Source organism: Mchenga conophoros, linkage group LG4 (assembly GCF_057382185.1).
Source record: "Mchenga conophoros isolate Kocher_MC1m ecotype Shallow Benthic linkage group LG4, M_conophoros_male_GT1.1, whole genome shotgun sequence".
In the NCBI taxonomy this organism is placed as follows: domain Eukaryota; kingdom Metazoa; phylum Chordata; class Actinopteri; order Cichliformes; family Cichlidae; genus Mchenga; species Mchenga conophoros.
The window spans coordinates 18880096-18900099 of NC_140529.1; the positions used below are offsets into that span (position 1 = coordinate 18880096).

General features: G+C 41.1%; 3 protein-coding genes across 6 annotated transcripts; all 3 read left to right on the forward strand.

Moving 5' to 3' along the window:
• The first annotated feature begins 1 nt into the window (after position 1).
• On the forward strand, positions 2-4829 carry atp6v0ca (ATPase H+ transporting V0 subunit ca). Its single transcript, XM_085270808.1, has 3 exons — positions 2-221; positions 2801-2984; positions 3671-4829. The coding sequence occupies exons 1-3, from the start codon at positions 146-148 to the stop codon at positions 3873-3875; spliced, it is 465 nt and encodes a 154-aa protein (XP_085126934.1). The 5' UTR covers positions 2-145; the 3' UTR covers positions 3876-4829.
• Positions 4830-6290: 1461 nt separating this feature from the next.
• On the forward strand, positions 6291-13661 carry spsb3a (splA/ryanodine receptor domain and SOCS box containing 3a). Of its 4 annotated transcripts, none has more exons than XM_085270810.1 (7): positions 6291-6380; positions 7243-7452; positions 8785-8968; positions 9052-9239; positions 9336-9438; positions 9529-9654; positions 10227-13661. In XM_085270810.1, the coding sequence occupies exons 2-7, from the start codon at positions 7327-7329 to the stop codon at positions 10616-10618; spliced, it is 1119 nt and encodes a 372-aa protein (XP_085126936.1). In that variant the 5' UTR covers positions 6291-6380; positions 7243-7326; the 3' UTR covers positions 10619-13661. The 4 variants fall into 4 exon arrangements, with proteins under 4 accessions (XP_085126936.1, XP_085126935.1, XP_085126937.1 ...); XM_085270809.1 differs by having other exon boundaries at positions 6373-6511; XM_085270811.1 differs by having other exon boundaries at positions 6376-6511; positions 7246-7452.
• Positions 13662-14696: 1035 nt separating this feature from the next.
• Positions 14697-16228, forward strand: mrps34 (mitochondrial ribosomal protein S34). Its single transcript, XM_085270839.1, has 4 exons — positions 14697-14848; positions 15073-15440; positions 15531-15573; positions 15750-16228. The coding sequence occupies exons 2-4, from the start codon at positions 15123-15125 to the stop codon at positions 16046-16048; spliced, it is 660 nt and encodes a 219-aa protein (XP_085126965.1). The 5' UTR covers positions 14697-14848; positions 15073-15122; the 3' UTR covers positions 16049-16228.
• The last annotated feature ends 3776 nt before the right edge of the window (positions 16229-20004 follow it).

Here is a 20004-nt window from a genome sequence, read left to right on the forward strand (position 1 = left end):
CTACACCGGTCCTTTTGCTGTCCGCTACGTTGTCGCCCCCTCCTAGTGTTCTAAGTTGCCCGGAAGCCCAAGGTGGGATAGGGGAAACCCTGACGAGAAGTCCGTCTGCTCCGTAGCCGTATCGCCCTGAGGAAAAAGTGCGAGAATGTCTTCTGAGGAGAGCCCCGAGTACTCGCCTTTCTTCGCCGTGATGGGTGCCTCTGCGGCCATGGTCTTCAGCGGTAACTACACCAGCTTCTTCATCTTGGCATCCTCGTTTTCGCTGTCATAACGCTAACGGCTGGTTAGCTCGGCCAGGTGTTGAGTTCGTGGGTGATGTTAGAGATCAACCAGCGGCAGGGTTTGAGCGTAGAGAATCCCCGGCGCTTTCTCGACTCGCACACCTGCCAGGGGATGCGTTGCGAAGGAGAGGCGAGGGCAAGGGGGAGGGATTCCATCGACATCAAGCCGCTGTCCTCACCTTGCTCTTGCAGGCTGCCTCCCTCTGCGTGAGCCAGGCTGTAACTATGTGTCCCGGTTGCTGCTGGTTGGTGACGCACACCCATCAACGGAGGTGGCAGCTGACCTGGTCAGGCCATCTGTAATCTGCCATAATGGGGTTATTTCACGGAAACGGGAAGGCCAGAGATCTTGATGGAGGAAACATGGCATCCTCGCTAAAGGTTGCCGAGGTTTTATTGGTTTAAATGAGCTCCTGTGTTACAGGAGGGGAGGCAGCATCGGAGGCCTAAAGATCAACTGGAGAAATTAAAAGGGGGAAACCCACCCATTCATTTGCACCGCCTGTCGTGCAGTGTGGAGCACACCCACCGAAAGGTTCACAGTGTGCTCTTGGTGGGAGACATTTTTTTGGCAAAGTTAAGCCAATCAAGTGATGGTAATTCTTGCTGATGCAAGCGACTGTGTTCGTGACAGACTGGTTTTTGCACTGATGAAACAGCAACATATATTTAACATTAGCCCAGAAATGGCTGTAGCATTCAAACTGTGTTGTTTGGCCCTGGATGTGTGGCCAACACCTAATCTAAATTAGTTTACAGACTTCCTCACACATTGAGGTGTGCCTGCTGCTTAAGTTGTGCATACCTGTGTGACCTTTGCTCTCTTTTAGGCTTTCACGTTTTCTGCAGGCTGCGTAAAGACAACTTGGAGCAGTATGGGGAAAATTATTAATTAAATAATATTTCTTATAAATATTAGCTCTTCAACCTTTGATGCTTTTTGGCCTGCTTTTAATCACAACTCGGTTTAATGAGCCTGACATCAAGTTTAATATTAGCTCTTTCTCAGTGACCCTTAAAATATTTAAAAGTGTTTTGGGAGGAAAAAATAACCTTGGGTGTCCTCTAACTTCAGCACAAACTGTGCATTGGTTGCACTTCAGTAACCCATCATTTTACACACCACAGGCATTTAGGAGCCCCTTCATACAGCTTCATTATTTGAGTTTGATTACTGTCACACTCAGTAAAATGCCAACTTGAGATGTATGATTGTTCTTTGTTTATCCAGTCCACGATTTATAGACACGAAGCCCCGGTGTTACTTTTAAGAAAATGGTTCACCTGTGTAGCTGAACACCCTCGTCATATCCAACACATCTCACTGCAAAAGGCGTGTGGATATTACAGAGAGGTCCATTGCCTGTAAATGTGACTGCACAGCCAAGCAAGTGGGAAGTGAGGAAAGCTGTGTGCTATTGTACCATTATTATTTATTCATCCACCCCACTGAGCGAGTCGTCTTTGCAGACATGCCGTGTTCACAGCTGCTCACTGCTCGCAGCCAGCAAAGTCACATGTAATGATGAGGAATTGCCCAGCACCGATCTGCGCACTCCAGGTGTTGAAGAACAGCGCCTGAATGCACTGGATTAAAAACATTTGAAATGTGAACGCCACCGCTCTGTGGCAGAACCTCTGCCGCCTTCTGATCAGAGGGGCTGACCTGCAAGTCACCCACTCTGTATTTAATAATAATGTTCATGCAGCTGTTTAAGTGCATGTGATGGGATTGTAGAAATCATACTGAGCACAGAATAAATATACGCATAAATCCCCTTTAGTTTAAAGATACAACCTATTAAAATACAGAACAGCTCTGTCAATAGTTACAGCCCATTTATCACCTCTCAATCATCACAAGTAAGCATAATTTTTAGATGATGCTGCTCACTTTTCTGGTCTTCATTTGCACTGTGCAAATGAACGTTTACTGTGTTCACAGTAAACGTGTACTGTACACGTTTACTGTGAACACAAAGGGTTTTCTAATGCAAAACAAATGAAATTGCATGCAAATAGTAGACAGTGATAAAGAAGCAGAGGCAGTTTGTGATCAACAGCAGCAGGAAATGCAGATAAAATAACAGGTTGAGATTCCTGCAAATGCCTGGGTGTATTGCAGAGTTGTTGTAGACGTATAAACTGTCATATTTTGGTGTGTGCAGCATTCATGGCAGTGTGACGAGCCGAGCGGGCATCAGTGAAATGCGAGGTGACAGCAGAGCGGAGGGCAAAATTGCTGGACGAGCGCCCATCGGTGGCATTATTAGTCATGAACAGAGACATAACGTAGTGAAGTGGGCGGTGTTGTGTTGCGTAGCGAGACTTCACAGTCTAACAACTTATAACATTTTCCATGCAGTTTTTCTGAGATGGTTTGTGAGGAAAGCTAAAAAGTAGGTGAAATGCAAGAGAGAACTGTCAGTCGAATTTCTCATCCTCTCTGCAACGTGCCTCAGAAGATAAAGCTCAGAGCTTTGCTTCATTAACGCAGATTTATCGTCTCTCTTTCTCAGCGTTAGGAGCAGCGTATGGGACGGCAAAGAGCGGCACAGGCATCGCTGCCATGTCTGTGATGCGGCCAGAGCTCATCATGAAGTCTATCATTCCTGTAGTCATGGCAGGTATCATTGCCATCTACGGGCTGGTGGTGGCTGTGCTGATAGCGAACAACATATCTGAGAGAGTCTCTCTTTACAAGTAAGCTAAACTTCTCATACATAAGGATCTTTGTTTGTTTGTCATATAGTGATGCTACAGTAAAATAACAATCTGAATTTCATTGTCTGTGTCTAACGTGTCATTCAAGTCCTTAACATGCCACTTTCTGTGAAGACTTGTTGAGCAATTTGATGTAGTCCAGTTATTAATAATGCATAGAAAGATTGCAGATTTGAAACTGGGCTTGTTCTTTTCAGAATTCAGCGCTTTTATTCAGACCTTTGTTTAGAATTGCTAAAAAGCAGCAAATACAACAACAAAAACATGTAGAGTGAAACTGCTCATCTCTGCACCCTCTTTCATATTTTTTCATGCAAGTTTAAAAGGAGGAACAAGAGAGAGGAGTGAACATAGTTTCAGTGCACAACTTGATGCTACATATAAAACTCACTGAGTATTTCTAACCTATGGACAAAAAAGATGTTTCAGTTCAATTCTATAGCACCAAATCACAAAACAGTCGCCTCAAGGCCCTTTATATTCTAAGGTGAAGACCCTACAATAATACAGAGAAAACCCCAACAATCAAACTGCCACGAGCAAGCACTTGGCAACAGAGGGAAGGGGAAAAACTCCCTTTTAACAGAAGAAACCTGTGGCAGAACCAGGCTGTGAATGCTCCTAACTTCACAAAACAAGTATTTTCTACTGCTTCTCTTCAACAGGAGTTTCCTGCATCTCGGTGCCGGTCTGAGCGTTGGCCTGAGCGGCCTGGCGGCCGGGTTCGCCATCGGCATCGTGGGTGACGCCGGCGTGAGAGGGACCGCTCAGCAGCCTCGGCTGTTCGTGGGCATGATCCTGATCCTGATCTTTGCCGAGGTGCTGGGTCTTTACGGGCTCATTGTGGCCCTCATCCTATCTACAAAATAAGTGTCTCCATCATGCCACCATCTCATTCATTCCACATCAGAGCAGCAAGAACAAATAGGAGATTTTCACCTACTTCCATTACAGCCGGTGGGTCTGACAGGACGGGATGGCGACAGAAACACATTGGCGTTCGACTTTGATAGCTCTGTCCTCAGATAGGTTTCTATCCATATTGTTTAAAGCCATCCAGTTGTGTCAGGTCTTGTGCGTACAGAACGGGCATGAACATGTACTGTGTGTTGTGGGATGATGTGTGGACAGTCTGCCTGATTTATTGTCTGATCTTAAACTGTACAGTGATCCAGAGCCCCCCTGCCCCCCAGTAAATGTAGTAACCAGTCTGTGCTGTGAGTGTGAGTATCAACATTTACCCCCCTCTGCCCATTCCCCTCCTTTGGTTTATTTATGTATTCATTTATTTATTTGTTTCTTTGTTTTTTGTTGTGGTTTATATTGTCAACCTCTGTTTAAGACTGCTGAAGATATCGTGAACACCAGTATTTTATTTTTTCATGTTCTTTTCTGGGACCATTTTTGAAACTTTTTTTTTTCACTATTTATGGACAGTTATGAAGATTTTGAAGCTATCTAAATGGAGTACTGTTTATTGAATACCCTATATACATAAAAAATATATAAATTATCTGTGTATAGTTAGATTAATTGCACTGTGGGTAATTGTTATAAGTGCTTGGAATTCCTCTGGATGTAGTGTGAATATTAATGGAGGATGTCCACATGTTCATATGGAGTTGACAGTGTGTGTGCGTGTGCGTGAATGATCTGAGTACATAATGTATGCAAGTGGATTTATGTTTAATATGACGTCCTCAGACACTTGTATCGTTTACCTGTAGTGCTGCTGTCTTGATTTGTTTTATTTTGTTGAAGGTGAGCGCTCACTGTTCAGCCATGCCTGTCAGATTTCCAAATAAAACTCAACCTCCTCCAGAATCTCACTGTCCAGTATTTATTTTTAAAGTGTATCTGTTAATGAAATGTCCAAACACTGCAAAAGGAAAGCAGACAGCGGATACCTAAACATTTAAATGCAATCTAAAACTGGCCAATATGTTGGGTATTTTTACCCCAAACAGTTTCAGCTACACGTTCTTATATTGATAAAAGTAGTTATTTACTTTTGGTCTTTAGAAAGAATGTCTGTCTGGTCCGTAACATTACCTGGTCTCATGAGTCTTGACATTCAGGTGGTAATATCAGAATTTGGCATAAATAACATGAATGCATGGATCTATCCTGCATTGTATCAACAATTCAGGCTGCTGCTAATGGTGTAATGATGTGGGCGATATTTTATTGGCACACTTCAGGCCTTTGGTAATAACTGAGCATCATGTAAAACACCTACCTGAGCACTGCTGAGACTCCAGCAGGATGTTATGTCACTAAGCTCAAATAATCTCAAACTGTTTTGTTTTTTTTGTGGGGGTTTTTTTTGTGGTTTTTTACGTGATACTGAAATAATTATATTCAAATGAACTCCACAGTCACCTCAATCATATAGAGCACTTTTGGGAGGTGGTGGAATAGAAGATTCACAACAAATCTGCAAACAACTCTGTGATATTGCCAAGTCAATATGGGATATATGGAGGACTGTTGACAAAATCTATGCCATGAACAATTAAGTCTGTTCTGCAGGTGACAGGGGGTTTCTAATAAAGTGTCCAGTGAGTCAGCCGGACACTTTATTAGTCCAGTGGATTTGCTAAGCAGCTGAGATGAGGCCCAACATTAAATAAATAAGGATTATGTTCAACTTCTATCACGCAAAGCTAATTTAATGAAGTCCGAGAATAAATAGTGATCCTATTGACTGTATCAATACCAGCGCTGATATTGGTATTGATCAATACTAGCAGATTAGATCAATAGTTTGTTTCTATCCTCTAAGTTCAGTATGTAGCACATGTCTCAAGCATGCACCATGAAAAATGTCAGAACCTTTTTGTATTGACTGTCACATCTATTTAATTTATAACCTATAAAGTCCATTAACAGAGGCTGACCCAGAGTCCTTTAAGCGGGCACATTTACACTCAGAGTCTCCAAAAAACCCAGTTTCAAAATATGTGAAAACCTGAAATGTGTGTTTTGTTGTGTCAAATAAGTAAATAAGTTGTAGAAAGTTAAAAACTTGTGATTTATTGTTCAAAATGTGCAAATCAGTGATAATTCATCCAATAAATCATGACACAATGCATTCGCCTTCAGCTGGCTTTATGGGCGTTATTGGTATCGGCAATAAGGGCCTTCTATTTACTTGGTGTCGGATCGATACCAAAATTTGCAGTATTTTACCACGTTAATGCCCTAAACGTTCTCCACTGCGGTGGATAGCTGTTTTTACGGCTGAGTATAATGACTCCAGTCACTCCTGGCTGCTGAGATGATGACAGGAGTCTGTCATGTGTGCAGAAAACTTCCTGCGCCGCAGCTCCTCCTCAGCCTGCCTGTTATTGTTTACGGTCGCACTCATGAAAAGTAGGTCATGGAAAACAGAAGCCCGGCGCGCTGTCTTGTCTGAACTAGCTTGTAATACGAGACACTCAAGGGGCGACGTCTTTGCGGGTTTAGCGGTTTTTATGTAGAAACTGAATGTGACCAACAGTCAGGTAATAAGAACGTCTCGCTTTTATTTTTCAGCAATGGTAGAAGCGTTAGCTAACGAAAGCTAACTAGCTAGCCTAAACAGGTTTGACCGATTTCTTGATGCATGTCATCAGATAAATTGCGACCTTATGTGCCTTAGATGTATTTCCCGTGTTGCAATGTAAATACGTATCGATAATAACCAGTAAAGTGCTTCTGACCTTGTTATTACCAGCTAACATGTTCATACATGCGCGGCTCTGCTGGCTAGCCACGTAGCTAGCTTTAGCTGTTTGTGTTAGTTTAAAAAAATTGCTATTTGTGAAAAATAGTCTCCTACATAAACAAGGGGGTAATAATTTTTACTTGTGATATAATTTATTTGTGGACAAAGTTAGCCTATGCTAATGGTGATGTGTGTAAGCGTTAGCCGATACAGAGGGGATGTTTCAGTGGGATACGGCTAATGCTGCTCTGAAAATGCTTTCTGAAATGTCTTAAATAACATATATTAAACATGAGATTCGAGGTCGGGTTGCAGGATTAATTTAAAATATAGTACTACAAATGCGTGGTGTAGGAAATGTTGCCATACAGACAAGCCAGGATATATGAATAATACACATTATACGTCACACGGGGTCTGCAGACAGATGCACGCCTCTGTCGTTCAGTACTAAAAGCAGCTCAGTTAATGTGAGTTCTTGTTTTTTTGTTTTTTTCAAGATAATCATATTGCATTGTTGTCTTTCAGCAGCTGGACTGATGCTGTTCTTCCAACATCTGGACTAAACCTCAGCAGACTGGCAGGTTCTTCCTACAGTGAGACTCTGCTGCCATGTCCAGGAGAAGCAGGAACAGTCGTGCATGGAGATATGTGTGGGGAGGCATACGGAGGGATGCTGATGCCCGGGCCCTTGTGTTGGCTTCTGAGAGTGAAGAATGGAACTATGATCGCCTTGAGGTTAGGGCTGGGCGATATGGCCTAAAATCCATATTACGGTATAATTTGAAACATGTGTGGTAACGATATATATCGCGATATATTCTTTTCTTCTGTATAACGTATTTTGTACACTATGAGGCACACTTAAAATCCTTTAATTTTCTCAAAAATCGACAGTGCGCCTTTTGTATGAATTCTGGTTGCGCTTACTGACCTCGAAACGATTTTATGTGGTACATGGCGCAGAAATCTGTCAAAAATGTTTTAGTACGACTTTGGTAGGCTTGATGGATTGCTGGAGCATTACGGCTACCTTGCGGAGTAATCTGGCTCCAAAACTCCATCTTCTTCAGGTCCCAAAGTCAAACGAACACTGCAACATCACTGAGAGTTAAAAACTGTCTAAATTCTTTAATAATCTTTAATAAAATGATCAGTGTTGCTGCTTTACCAGGTGTAACAATTAAGTTTAACATCCAGGCATCCATGAAAACTTAAAATTTATTAAATTCAACTGAGTTAGAAGTTAGCAGGAAGTTAGCTCGCTAGTTTCCACCTAAACATGATATGCCATGTTCTGACTGAGAGATTTCTGAAAAAATTAAGATGTACAGCTCTGCTATCACTTCCAACATAAATGAAGACCGAAAACTAAACAGCAGTGACGTTTGTAGGGTTACTGAAGTTGAGCTAGCTGGTATATAATGATATGCTACGTGATCGATGTTAGCATAACATTAGCACAGTGAAGCTGAAGGACTAACTTTTTTCCGCTCGATAAAAGTTAACATGAGGGTTTCTGCTGGTTAGGGACAAATGCAATTGCATGGCAGGATGCTATAAACGGACCAAACTTCAGTCAGGAGAACAACTGAGATAATCCATCCACAAGGTTAGTCATTAATATACTGCAACAACATGGGAATAGAGCAGCTGCGAGAGAATTCAGCATTAATGAATCAATGGTACGGAAAGTGCTTCATCTCTTTGCTATTACTATCACCCAGCATAATTTGCAGATGATGTTGTTTGCAGCCGCTGCAAAGCTTTCGACCAAAACAGGTGCAGCTTGATGACACCATCAACATGCGCTATCACGGTAGAGCGGTATAGTCAAAATCTCTACCGTTGGCCAAATTTATATAGTTTCTACCGTATACCGTTTATACCGCCCACCCCTACTCTAGATGTTTCTATGCTGAAAGGATATTGATGGAAAGCATTGTTTGCCTCCTCCAATGCAGCATCCCCATTTAGCATTTTTTCGTAGGCTGACAGTGAAGTCTGTGCATAAATAACACTGCAGACAGTTCATTTTGCTCTTTTTATTTCTTCATTGTTGCTCCAAAGTACGCAAGTGATTCAGACTCTGAGGGAGACTTTTCAGCAGTGATGGTCCCACCGGTCCCCAGCGCAGTACCCGTCACCGGAGAGTCCTACTGTGGTTGTGATTCCCAGGCAGAGACCAGCTACAACCCTCGTCTGCGAGGCTTTCTCCAGGTTAAAGACTGCCACTGTGGAGAGGATGACCAAGGTACATGACAGCTGGGGCAGGACACAGTACATCATCTTTTTTTATGCTCATTATTATTTAATAAATGACTCGTTATGTTTCAGATTTTGATTGGGTTTGGGATGCCAACAGCCGATCAACGGCAACATTACTGAGCTGCGAAAATCGCAAAGTGAACTTCCACTCTGAATACAGCTGTGGTACAGCTGCAATCCGCGGCTCCAAGGAGCTTGCAGACGGGCAGCACTTCTGGGAAATTAAGATGACGTCCCCAGTGTATGGAACAGACATGGTAAAGCTCGACTTCGTATTTTCCTTACAGTCACCAAAAATTGTCCTAGAAGCAGAAGAAATGTTTATTTGTGCCTAAATGTTTATTTCTGCGCAGATGGTTGGTATCGGTACATCTGATGTCAATCTGGACAAATACAGACATACCTTCTGCAGCCTGCTGGGAAAAGATGCAGACAGCTGGGGGCTTTCTTACACTGGTAACTTAAACACAAGTGCCCCTGATATAACGGTAGTTGCTCAAAAGGGTTTTTATATTTTAGACATCATTGGTTTTGTTCATTTTCCAGGGTTGTTGCATCATAAAGGAGACAAAATGAACTTCTCCTCACGTTTTGGTCAAGGTTCCATCATTGGAGTTCATTTGGACACGTGGCACGGCACACTTACATTCTTCAAAAATCGAAAGTGCATAGGTTTGTGGAAAATTTTCTACTGATTAGATTACATAAATACTAATTTATTTCTGATTTGTCCCTGGTCACACAGGTCTACAAAATGAGCAGCAAACGGCTTGGAACCACAAACATCCTTGCAATTGCTTTATTTGATAGCAGATTGCTTCCTTTGCCTGTAGTTTGCACAGACGATGCAGATTTATCTGCAAAAACTCACCAACTACTTTCCAAGAGGTAGTGAAAGTGTGAAAAGTTGAAAATGCTAGAAACCAAAGCAATTATAAGGAGGTTTTTGGTGACCAATCTTTGCAGCCAGTTTCACCTAGCAACTGGTGGCAACCTCCAGCAACCACTATAAGTTCATAAGCCTTTTTCCATTTTAACTGCAGGTTCCCAGTGTGTTGTGGACCAGCTTGTAAGCCTGTGTGACTCAGCCCTAATAGGTCAACTGTATGCAAAGGCGAAAGAGTTTTTATAATCATAAGAAACAGATGCTGTTTAGTGGAGACCTTGTAATATCTTACAAGAATGTGAACTGCAGTGTGCTCCTGAAACTCAATAATACAGGTTTCTCGCCTGTCTTGATCCAGGAGTTGCTGCTACAGAGCTGCAGAATAAGAAGTTTTATCCAATGGCGTGCTCCACAGCGGCAAAGAGCAGCATGAAGGTCATCAGATCCTGCTCTGCACCCACCTCCCTGCTGTACCTGTGCTGTGCTCGTCTTCGCCAGCTGGTGCCAGACTGTATAGACATCCTAGATGTGTTGCCCCTACCACCTGGCCTGCGTCATTTGCTCCACAACAAACTGGGTTGGGTGCTCAGTCTTAACTGCGGCACAATGGAAGAAACCCCAGATGGGGCTGAGCAGTCCTCACGTTTGCCTGTCCCCGCCTTGGCAGGACCGTCCTCCTCTGAGAGCGACTCAGAGGGTTGTTCGTCCGATCCGGAGGCCTGTCAGAGGAAGAGATGCCGCTGGACATGACTGGGCGACTCGCATCCTACCTCCCTGGCAGACATTAGTGTCCTTTGGCATCTGATGTAGTGTTACTGAACTGCCTCAAGCTTTCTTTATTAGTGTCGTCTGGAGAAAGTAACGAGGGCGGTCGAGCGGAGGGAACTAAACGTCGGTGGAAAACTGTGATCTTCTCTCATGCCATTCTTCATGCTCATCACATGTCGAGTATTAAAGCCAGCTTCAGTAAAAGGTGAAAATATACCATGTTATTTTGTTATGGGTGGATGTGGTGGTCATCAATATGGGGAGGGTTAAAAAAAACAGATACTGTATAGAAATTTTCTGTATTTTCATCCCGTATCCTGCATTTAATGTCTGTTTTTCTCATTTTAAATGTTGTCAGTGAGTTATCAGAGGACTTTGTTACTTGTTTCAATGGCATCTGCAAGTTTCTCCTATGTTGCTCAGAATCAGCTGATATTCTATATTTTGTAACTACTGTTCGCTCCTTAAATGCTAAAAGTTAACAGTAAATGAACCTGAGTGCACTTTGCAGCTTTTAGCCTTAAAAAAAAGCGATAACGTTTGAGCAAAGCATGCACCTCTCACGACACATCAGATAATCGTCATTTCTTGAAAAATATCTGTTATATGCTACATTCACGGAGACATCATCCATCTAGCTTCCAGCTTTTTTTTTCCTTCTAAAAAGCTGTGTGCATTATTTAGTGTAGCCTTTTAATGCTGATATTTTAACTTTTTCATTGCTGTTACTTTTTATGTTTTAAAAGTCAAAGTTTCTTTCTTTCTAGATCCATCATCAAGCTATTATTTTGGTATGTCTGTTTAAAAAAAGTCTTTGTCAAAGCAGCTTTTCTGGCCCCGAATTAAGTTCAAGCTCTGTGTTTTAAATCCACTCAGTGCAGTGGATGAGCAGAAAATAGGAAATATGAAATTGTGTACAGAAAGATATCCATCCTCCTGCTGTGTAATCGGCTCCCACACTATGTGTTTAATATGAATACGGTTCACTTTGTCCAAATATGGGTTTATATGGCTAAAGGTGTCATCATTGTGACAGACTCAGTGCTACTACTGCTACAATGACCATTGAGACTGAGACCATGCACAGTGAGGTCGAGGAGTCTGTGAAAAGGATTGTTTTGGCTCTGTTCACCACCACAGTCGATCTGAAGTGAAGCAGTCAAGCTGTGACTGAAGTGTAGACGTATCAAGAGACTTAATATCCTTTTTTTCTCTCATTTTCAATGGCGATCGTGGCTCAAGAGTTGGCAGTTCATCTTGTAATTGGAAGGTTGCCGGTTCGAGCTCCGACAGTCTCGGTCGTTGTGTCCTTGGGCGAGACACTTCACCCGTTGCCTACTGGTGGTGGTCAGAGGGGCCCGGTGGTGCCAGTGTCCGGCAGCCTCGCCTCAGTCAGTGCGCCCCAGGGTGGCTGTGGCTACAATGTAGCTGCCATCACCAGTGTGTGAATGGGTGGATGACTGAATGTGTAAAGCGCTTTGGGGTCCTTAGGGACTAGTAAAGCGCTATACAAATACAGGCCATTTACCATTTAAAAGTAACACGGATGGGCCTGAGATGTCTTCGCCTACATCTTATTTTCCACTCAGGCAGTGGACGGAGCAACATCACCTAAACTGCATCACTGCCCAAAAACCTGACTGTAGCCATGTTTTGATTGATTCATCGATTATTGGGACATTATACCTTTTAGAAAAGGTTATGTTTCAATAATCTCCTGGGACCATAAATGGTAAAAAAAAAAAAGATGGACATAGCGTCACCAAGAATTTCTGCTGTTGCCGTCTTGGCATTTTGGTATCCAGTGCAATGAGAAGGAGGTGGAGTTGACTATAAAAGCGCATGTGAGCATGTCCACCTTTCTTACACATGCAGTGCTTAACAAATTTACCAGACCACCAGTCATAAAAAAGTCAACCATAATATTCAATCACTAAAGCTTAAATAACTGTAATTTGGCATATTGTTAAAAATTAATTATGTGCTTTGCTATTTTTTTCTGATTTTTTTTTAAAAATAAAACCGTAAATATTCTGAAAAAATCCAATCATTAGGATTTTGGTAATCCTGAGTACTGATAATTTAGGGCAGCTGTGGCGTAAACCTTTCACTGGGAGGTGATCTGAGAAATTTGCTAAGCACTGTGGAAGGAGTCAAATTTACAAAATAGATTTAATGCTCTTTAGAACATTAAATCTATTGCAGCAAAGTGTTTACAGATCTCTCAGCAGGGGGCGCATTTTCCCAGAGATTACTATGGGACCAGAAGTCTTTTAGGAACCACAGGTATCGCCCCCTGGTGGCTTCTGTTCAGACCTGAGACACTTAGTCCATCTTTTATACTGTTGATGGCTGGGACGTACCATAAAAGAGTAAACATGCATGCTGCAGCTGTGTTTTGCAGCTTGCCCTAATATATACAAACACTTTTGTATATAAATGTTTTTCAGTATAGAGAAGCTGAGAGTACTTGATGAGTATTTGAGTGTTCATGAATGACAGCCTGGGGTACGGTGAGACATGTGGGTCAGATATGTAAATAGATTCTCTGTAGTCGCAAACCATAATAATGAAACATTAGTGTTTTGCCCAGAGGTCAGACACCCGTTTCTGATGTCCTCAAAGTTCCTGGTTTCAGTACAGTGATACAAATACCTAAGGTACTATGCAACACAAGCATTCTCTGAGGCAGTGGGTGAGGTTAGGGAGTCATTATGGAGCAGCAGGGATAGTACCAGAGGACCATGCTCATCACTCACGAGCCACAGATCATCTAGTTGAGTCTTTCAGCCGCCTCGTCCTCCATATAGAGTAATGTAACCACCAGGAAGTTAATTGTGGTCCAGCAGATGAATTTGTCTTCACATTGATGCATCAAAGCACTTTTTTCTTACTGTTTTACTGTAAATTCTAAGTGTTTCTTCTATACTGTGTCATATTATTAATACTGTATGTGAGGGCCTTCACTTGCCTTTCTCTGTATCAGCATGATTTTCAGCTGAAAATAAAATGAATGCTAAATATGCAGCATGGGCTCCATTCGTTCATTTAGTAGCAGCAAATTCGTTTTTTGCTGGCCAATTGGGCGCTTGTTAAAGAGGTCGGGTTTTTGTTGTGAATGTTTCTGCAGCTGACAGCGACTCGTTGCTGTTTGTGTCTCATTTCTCACAGCACACTCATCTTCCCCATCCTCCTGTGTTCTTTAGTAATGACGATAAGTCCTTTGTTTACTGTCTGGTGTTAATCTGCACTCACAGACACTTTGTTAGGTACACCTTAGTGGTCCCAAGTTTGGCCCTCTGTTGCCTGCAGAACTACTTAGTTCATTGTGGCGTAGATTCAACATTTAACATCCTAAAGGTGCTCTGTGGTGACTGGAGAAATCTCAGCAGACGAGCATTTTCTGAAATGTTCAAAGCTCCCCCCTCTGACACTAAGAACCAAAGTTCAGAGTCACTTAAATCACCTTTGTTGATGCTCACTTTAAACTTGAGCAGGTCTCTGTCTACATGCCTAAATGCATTTGCATTTCAGAATATTGATTATTGATTATTATAAATGCACATTAAAGAAAGCTTAACAATTAATATTACATATAGTTGAAAAGAAGTTTCTTTTCTTTTGGGGGGTTTAATTTTGAAAATGACTCACAAAATATGTTTTCGCCTGTCATTCATTTCAACTGCCTGTAAGTTTTCTTTGCGTTTGGTTTAAGGAAAAGGACATACAGCAAGCAAAATTGGACTAAGACAGACGGGCTAGTGGCTCTTGTGGTCCTCCATAGAGGGGGACTAAACGGTGAATTATTGAGATAAGAAGGAAGGAATATCGATATTTATAACAAATAAATTAATACATAAAGTTACTTAAATGAAACGGATTTGTTTGGAAACTGAGTAAACCCACTGCATCTTAAAAACACATTAATTGGTGGTTTTGCTTTTAAAATACTTTGTATTTACTGTGTTCGTGTGTGATTGCCTGGCATACGTTTTATTGGCTAATCTAAGCTCTCTTATAAAATGATAATTTTTCATTTCTTAATTTTTTTTAAATTATTTTTTATGAAGACGGAACTTCTCCTTACACGGAACAAAAGCACGCTGGCTGTTCCCACGGACCATTTTATGCCCGGACCAAGAGCGCGTCGGAAGCTCTGCACCTTGCTTGCGGAGGTCAAGTAGCGGCAGTTCTCTTCTGGGGAGTTTTCAGGTATTTAATGTAGATATTTAATGATTTTAAACACTTTCGATAGTAGCTCACTGCTATGGGTAACAAATGTTTGGAACGACTTATAACTGGTGTTATTTAGCACGGAGCCGGGAACACCGGCTAACAGGATGCTCTCCATTTGATTGCATTTTTATTTAGTTACTCTAACAGGTCAAAGACATAATTCAAGATCAGCTATGACATGATTTATTTTTATTTTTCAGGATAATCGCTGACCCGTGTCTATCGTAGCTGTGAGGAAGACACCGCAGTTATGGTGAAGAAAAAGAGACTTCGCCTCATCGCGGAGATGGCTCGGAAGATTCGGGCGTACAGAGAGCTCAAGTCCCGGCCCCGGGAGTCCCAGAAGTACGCCTTGGACTACGAGACAATGAAACGGCCCTTCACGGGGAAGATGCTGCCGGTGTTAGCATGGCAGGACGTCCGCAGGGAGAGCCGCCTCTTCTCCTTGCTGGCCGGGATGAGGCTGTTCGGAGTGGGCCGACTCTTCACCCGCAAATCCTGGCTGGAGGACCACTCCGAGCCCAGCTACTGGCAGATCACCAAGGTCAAGGTGGACTACACATCCGAGGTGAGAGCATGGAGCCTGCACACTGTTATGCTAGATAAAAGTGAGATTCCTGTTACTAAAGGAATGGAAACTATTCCTTGTGTTTTGTAGAACATGGATCACGGCAAAGCGTGGGGCATCCTCACTTATAAAGGTAAGATTAGTTTTATCTATTAATAATAATAATATCACTGTTTATGGTCATTGTAGCCTGTGTTGTCTTATTTGTTTTTACTGTAACAGCCATTTTTAATCAGTATTTTATGAATACCCGTGTTGCCTGAAATGTGTGATTTGGTAAATATTCTCCAAACAAACTATCGTTTGCAGGGAAAAAGGAGAGCGAGGTCAAAGAGATGGACAAGGTGATGTACCATGACTGGCGCCTGATTCCCAAACACATGGAGCAGCAGTTTAAGGACTTTGAGCCTCTGCCCGAGCCGCCCGTCCGATACGTCGCCTACCCTCCCCTGCTCCGCGCAATGCTGCTGGCACAACAGAAGAAAGCAGGAGGCAGCAGAGCGGCAGAGGAGCCCGTCCTGCCTTTAAAGAGGGATGTTCTACTTAACAAAGACTATTTCCACACGCAGGAACAAGAGCGACAGAGGAAAGAGGGGACTGCGGTGTAATGGCCTCACTTGAATGTTTACCGATCCTGGATATTTTTGGACTAGATCATTGTTGACAAATGCTTCTCAATATCTGGCTGAATCTTCCACTCAGAATACTTCTCTGTGGGTCTGATGCAGGCCCTTGTGCGTGTGTGTGTTATTGTTGTATGCTGAATATTAAATTTGAGATGAAATGTAGCCCCTTTTAAGTTATTTCTGTTGTTTCTATGTGCAGGTAATTACAGCTGCATCACATCACAGTCCACTGCAAACTTGTAACTTTGACTTGGATATATTCTGGTTAAGATCTGAGAACTTAAAAAAAAAAAGCCCAGCTGCTTTATCAGAGTATAAAAGTAAACAGTAGCCTTTAGTCATTTTCTTGTATAATAATACAATTAAAATGACTGAAGGGGACATGTGCATGATGTTGCAGTTCATACAGTGTTTTTCAACATTTGACCCCAAAGCTGCATGTGCTACCAAGCTAACCTACATAGTCACTTCGCAAATTATGTTAAACATGGAGTCACTGGTAGTTTTTAGTATACTGCTGCCATTCTGCTGGTTTATTGCATTTCCTATGATTTGTGTTTTAAGAAGGCAAACCTTTGCCAGGATATTAAAAGTACATTTTAATGAAAAGGATCTTAATCCAGTGTAGAGTGTCGTACCACTGGTCAGATTCAGACATAAATAATAAATGAAGGCATCTGTTCATCAACTATCTCAACTATTCATCTGATCTGCTTAAAAATGTGCATATCTATTGCTGGGGACCAAAGTGAGAACAATGTGGAGATTGGGGTCAGTACAGCTCCTGGGTGTGAAAAGTCACATCAGTGTCTTACATGAGTATAATGGCCAGCTGGCGGCACACTCCTCTAGTTAGAAAAACAATTTCAACAAAGAAAGTTGAAATGCTGAGATACCTAATTTAAAATTTCAAGATAATCTGAAAATTTGAATCATAATTGTGCAACACAATTTTTCCATAAGCTACCCATCTGTCATCACACCTGTTTGCAAAACACCTTAAAGAGCCGTAAAAATGCACAGCTTAAAAAAATAGGTGATATTAAGGTGGTGTCCATCTTCCATATACAGTCTGTGTTTCTCCCCGTTATTGGGTAAATAGGTGAAGCCTGTCAATCAGGCAGCAAGCTACGACCCCCACCCCAGCCTGCTGCCTCACCATGGGCAACTCCATCAATGTGTGTTGCTGTTCTGTTTAATTACATTTTATATACAAATGAGGACAGAAATATTAGTCCCCCTATTAAATTTCATTTACAAAAAGAAAGAAAAAAGTAGCTCCCAAATAATGTTAAACTATACAAGTTTTTTAACACAGATTTTCTAAACATCACAGTCTTGTTTTGGATGCTTATATTATTCTATTTTGCACACAGAAACAAAATTATTTTGCAAAAAGGCCAAAAAAGGTAATTTTTTTTAAATTAAAATGATAACAACACACCATTATGAATTACTGCTCCATACATAATTCATTTCTTTTTACATATCTCAAACATATTATTCATAACCCTGTTATCATATTTTCACTTCAGAATATTGCAAAAAAAAATAAATTATAGGTTAGCTTTCCCCAAATGTTTCTTCCTTTATCTTTGCCCATGGATCGTTTGTGCGTCTGCATTTATGTTGGAATGAATGTCTGACTGTGTGGTCGATTATGTGTCTCTTTGTTTGAACATGTATATTTATCATGTGGTTTTTAAAACTGTGAAGCACTCTGTAACTTTGTGTTTTTAATAGTGTTGTACAAACAAAGTTAACATTTCCAGTTTAAGAACAACAGACGTCGTTCACAGAAAATAACATTATAGGAAAGCACAACCTTTGCATACACAGATACTGACAAAGTGCTTGTTTCTACTTCAATGCAGAACAACTGAATTTCGTGTGAAGCGCAAACTGGCAAACACAAAATTAACGTGGACTACTGCACATATGGTGTAGTAAAGCGATGGCTTTGATGTCTTTTTGTTTCGTGCTAATACTGTGGACTATCACTCTTCAGAAATTAATGTAAGATGCAGTGATGTGTAGTAAAAAACATTAACCACACCATAATCATTCAACAACTATCTTATTGTACAATTTGGCCATTTACAACACCTGTGACATAAACAGACAGAAGATTTTGTGCTGTCAGGACATCTTGTAGTTGTAGCTTGTAGACATCAGCTGGGTGATGCAGCCTGATGGAAACGTTTTCCACATGCCTGACAAGAAACAGGATGATGAGATATAAACAAATATTTTGATTTTCCACCTCACTCTGTACTGCATTTATTTGCATGTTGCTGTAGAGCTTTAGCTGGGGATGCTATACATGAACCCCTTAGGGATTTTTTCATATAGATTATGTCAGCTCAAAATGTATATGCTAATACTGAATTTAGTTCCATTTGACACATTTTTATGTTTATGTTAATGTCAGCATGTATCTGTTGTGTTTGGTACCACATATAAAACACCAGGACACAACCACAAAGTAATGAACACATAATTTACCTGCACAAGCATAAATGCTAAGAATGACGTCAGCTGCTTGTTTAGGTTAAACTCTACAAAGATCCACAGCAGAAGTCTAAACCAGTCATGATGCTGCTGGTTCAGTATTAACATGAATGAAAGAATCAATTTGTGGAATCACCACTTTAAATGTCAGAAATAATTTAAATTTGTGATTTGATTTTTGAATTAATTTACTTATTTTCCTTTTTTAAACAAGGGTAAAAAAAAAGGTTTTCTGAATCTGAAAATGTTTTATTCATTTATTCATTCATTCTTCTTCTTATTGCCCATTAAATTATCTAATAATGAATTGTTATATTAATTTCTATATAAATAATGTAAATGAATGTACTAATATGCATTTTATTGCACAATTAAAGATTAAATCCCTAAATGCTTTGATGTTCTTGATGTGCCTGACTATCCTTGTCCTCCACACTTTTTACCCTCAAACTCTTATCGCATTCACAAAGTTACAATAAAGAAGTCATTTGATGTAAAACCAACATTTAACAACTCAAAACTCACCTTTTAAAATTGCTTTTGGTTAATTTTTGCCTGTTTTATGACTTGTTATCCTATGTGCAGCACTTGTGATTCTCTGTCTAGAAAGGTGCTATATAAATAAAATTTTACTTACTTACTTATTTGTATTTATTCTACATCTCACTCTGGCAAAATTGATAGTATGGATAACAACTTTGGCACTGGTATCATCAGGGCTGGGAGCAGAACATGTGAACTGCCTGTCAGTTTATAAAGGAATGTAGCTACAGTTATAAAAGCGCACAAATATTTGTCTTAGACTGCAAATGCCAAACAGGAGAGACTCTCTGTGCACGATCAATGAACTTGTCACACACAAGAACAGCTCATGGTGAGCACACAATACCCTCAAACACATTACCATTCTGTTTGTTTGGCAAGGGCTGTGGCCCTTTTCAAGCAGGGCCATGCTTTCAAACCAGCTGCACAAACTGATGATGTATTTCGTTTTTAACAGACAGGAGGGATACTTCCCATAGTCTGACCCGTGCATGCCCATCTGTTCAGTGTCATCCTGGACTGCTGCAGCAACACTAAACTACTTTGAACTGATTAATTACATTGAGCTTGCACTGCAATGCCTTATTAGATTTTTGCTACCAAACTGCATGAATTACTGCAACTTATATTTAGAGTATATCAGTAGAATTCAGCTAACAGTATACTATGAAGGGATACTTTTTAACAGTGGAAAGCAAAAATCACATCATTTCGTTGTCATTAAAAGTATTCAGATTAAGCACAGCGATGTTGCAGTCATGATATGCTGCTCTCCCCTCCATAAGCTACCTTCATTGGTTGAAAGTATCGGCACTTGGTATCAGATGGAGCAAATTTTGGGAGCGGCATACCATTGGTCGTTTGCGCCACATGATTTGCAGTTT

Coding starts and splice junctions, on each gene's coding strand:
- mrps34 (XM_085270839.1), top strand. CDS start 15,123: ATGGTGAAGAAAAAGAGACTTCGCCTCATCGCGGAGATGGCTCGGAAG. Junction 15,441..15,530: donor AGGTGGACTACACATCCGAG/GTGAGAGCATGG, acceptor TGTGTTTTGTAG/AACATGGATCACGGCAAAGC. Junction 15,574..15,749: donor GGGCATCCTCACTTATAAAG/GTAAGATTAGTT, acceptor TATCGTTTGCAG/GGAAAAAGGAGAGCGAGGTC.
- atp6v0ca (XM_085270808.1), top strand. CDS start 146: ATGTCTTCTGAGGAGAGCCCCGAGTACTCGCCTTTCTTCGCCGTGATG. Junction 222..2,800: donor TGCGGCCATGGTCTTCAGCG/GTAACTACACCA, acceptor TCTCTTTCTCAG/CGTTAGGAGCAGCGTATGGG. Junction 2,985..3,670: donor GAGAGAGTCTCTCTTTACAA/GTAAGCTAAACT, acceptor TCTCTTCAACAG/GAGTTTCCTGCATCTCGGTG.
- spsb3a (XM_085270810.1), top strand. CDS start 7,327: ATGTCCAGGAGAAGCAGGAACAGTCGTGCATGGAGATATGTGTGGGGA. Junction 7,453..8,784: donor GGAACTATGATCGCCTTGAG/GTTAGGGCTGGG, acceptor GTTGCTCCAAAG/TACGCAAGTGATTCAGACTC. Junction 8,969..9,051: donor CTGTGGAGAGGATGACCAAG/GTACATGACAGC, acceptor GTTATGTTTCAG/ATTTTGATTGGGTTTGGGAT.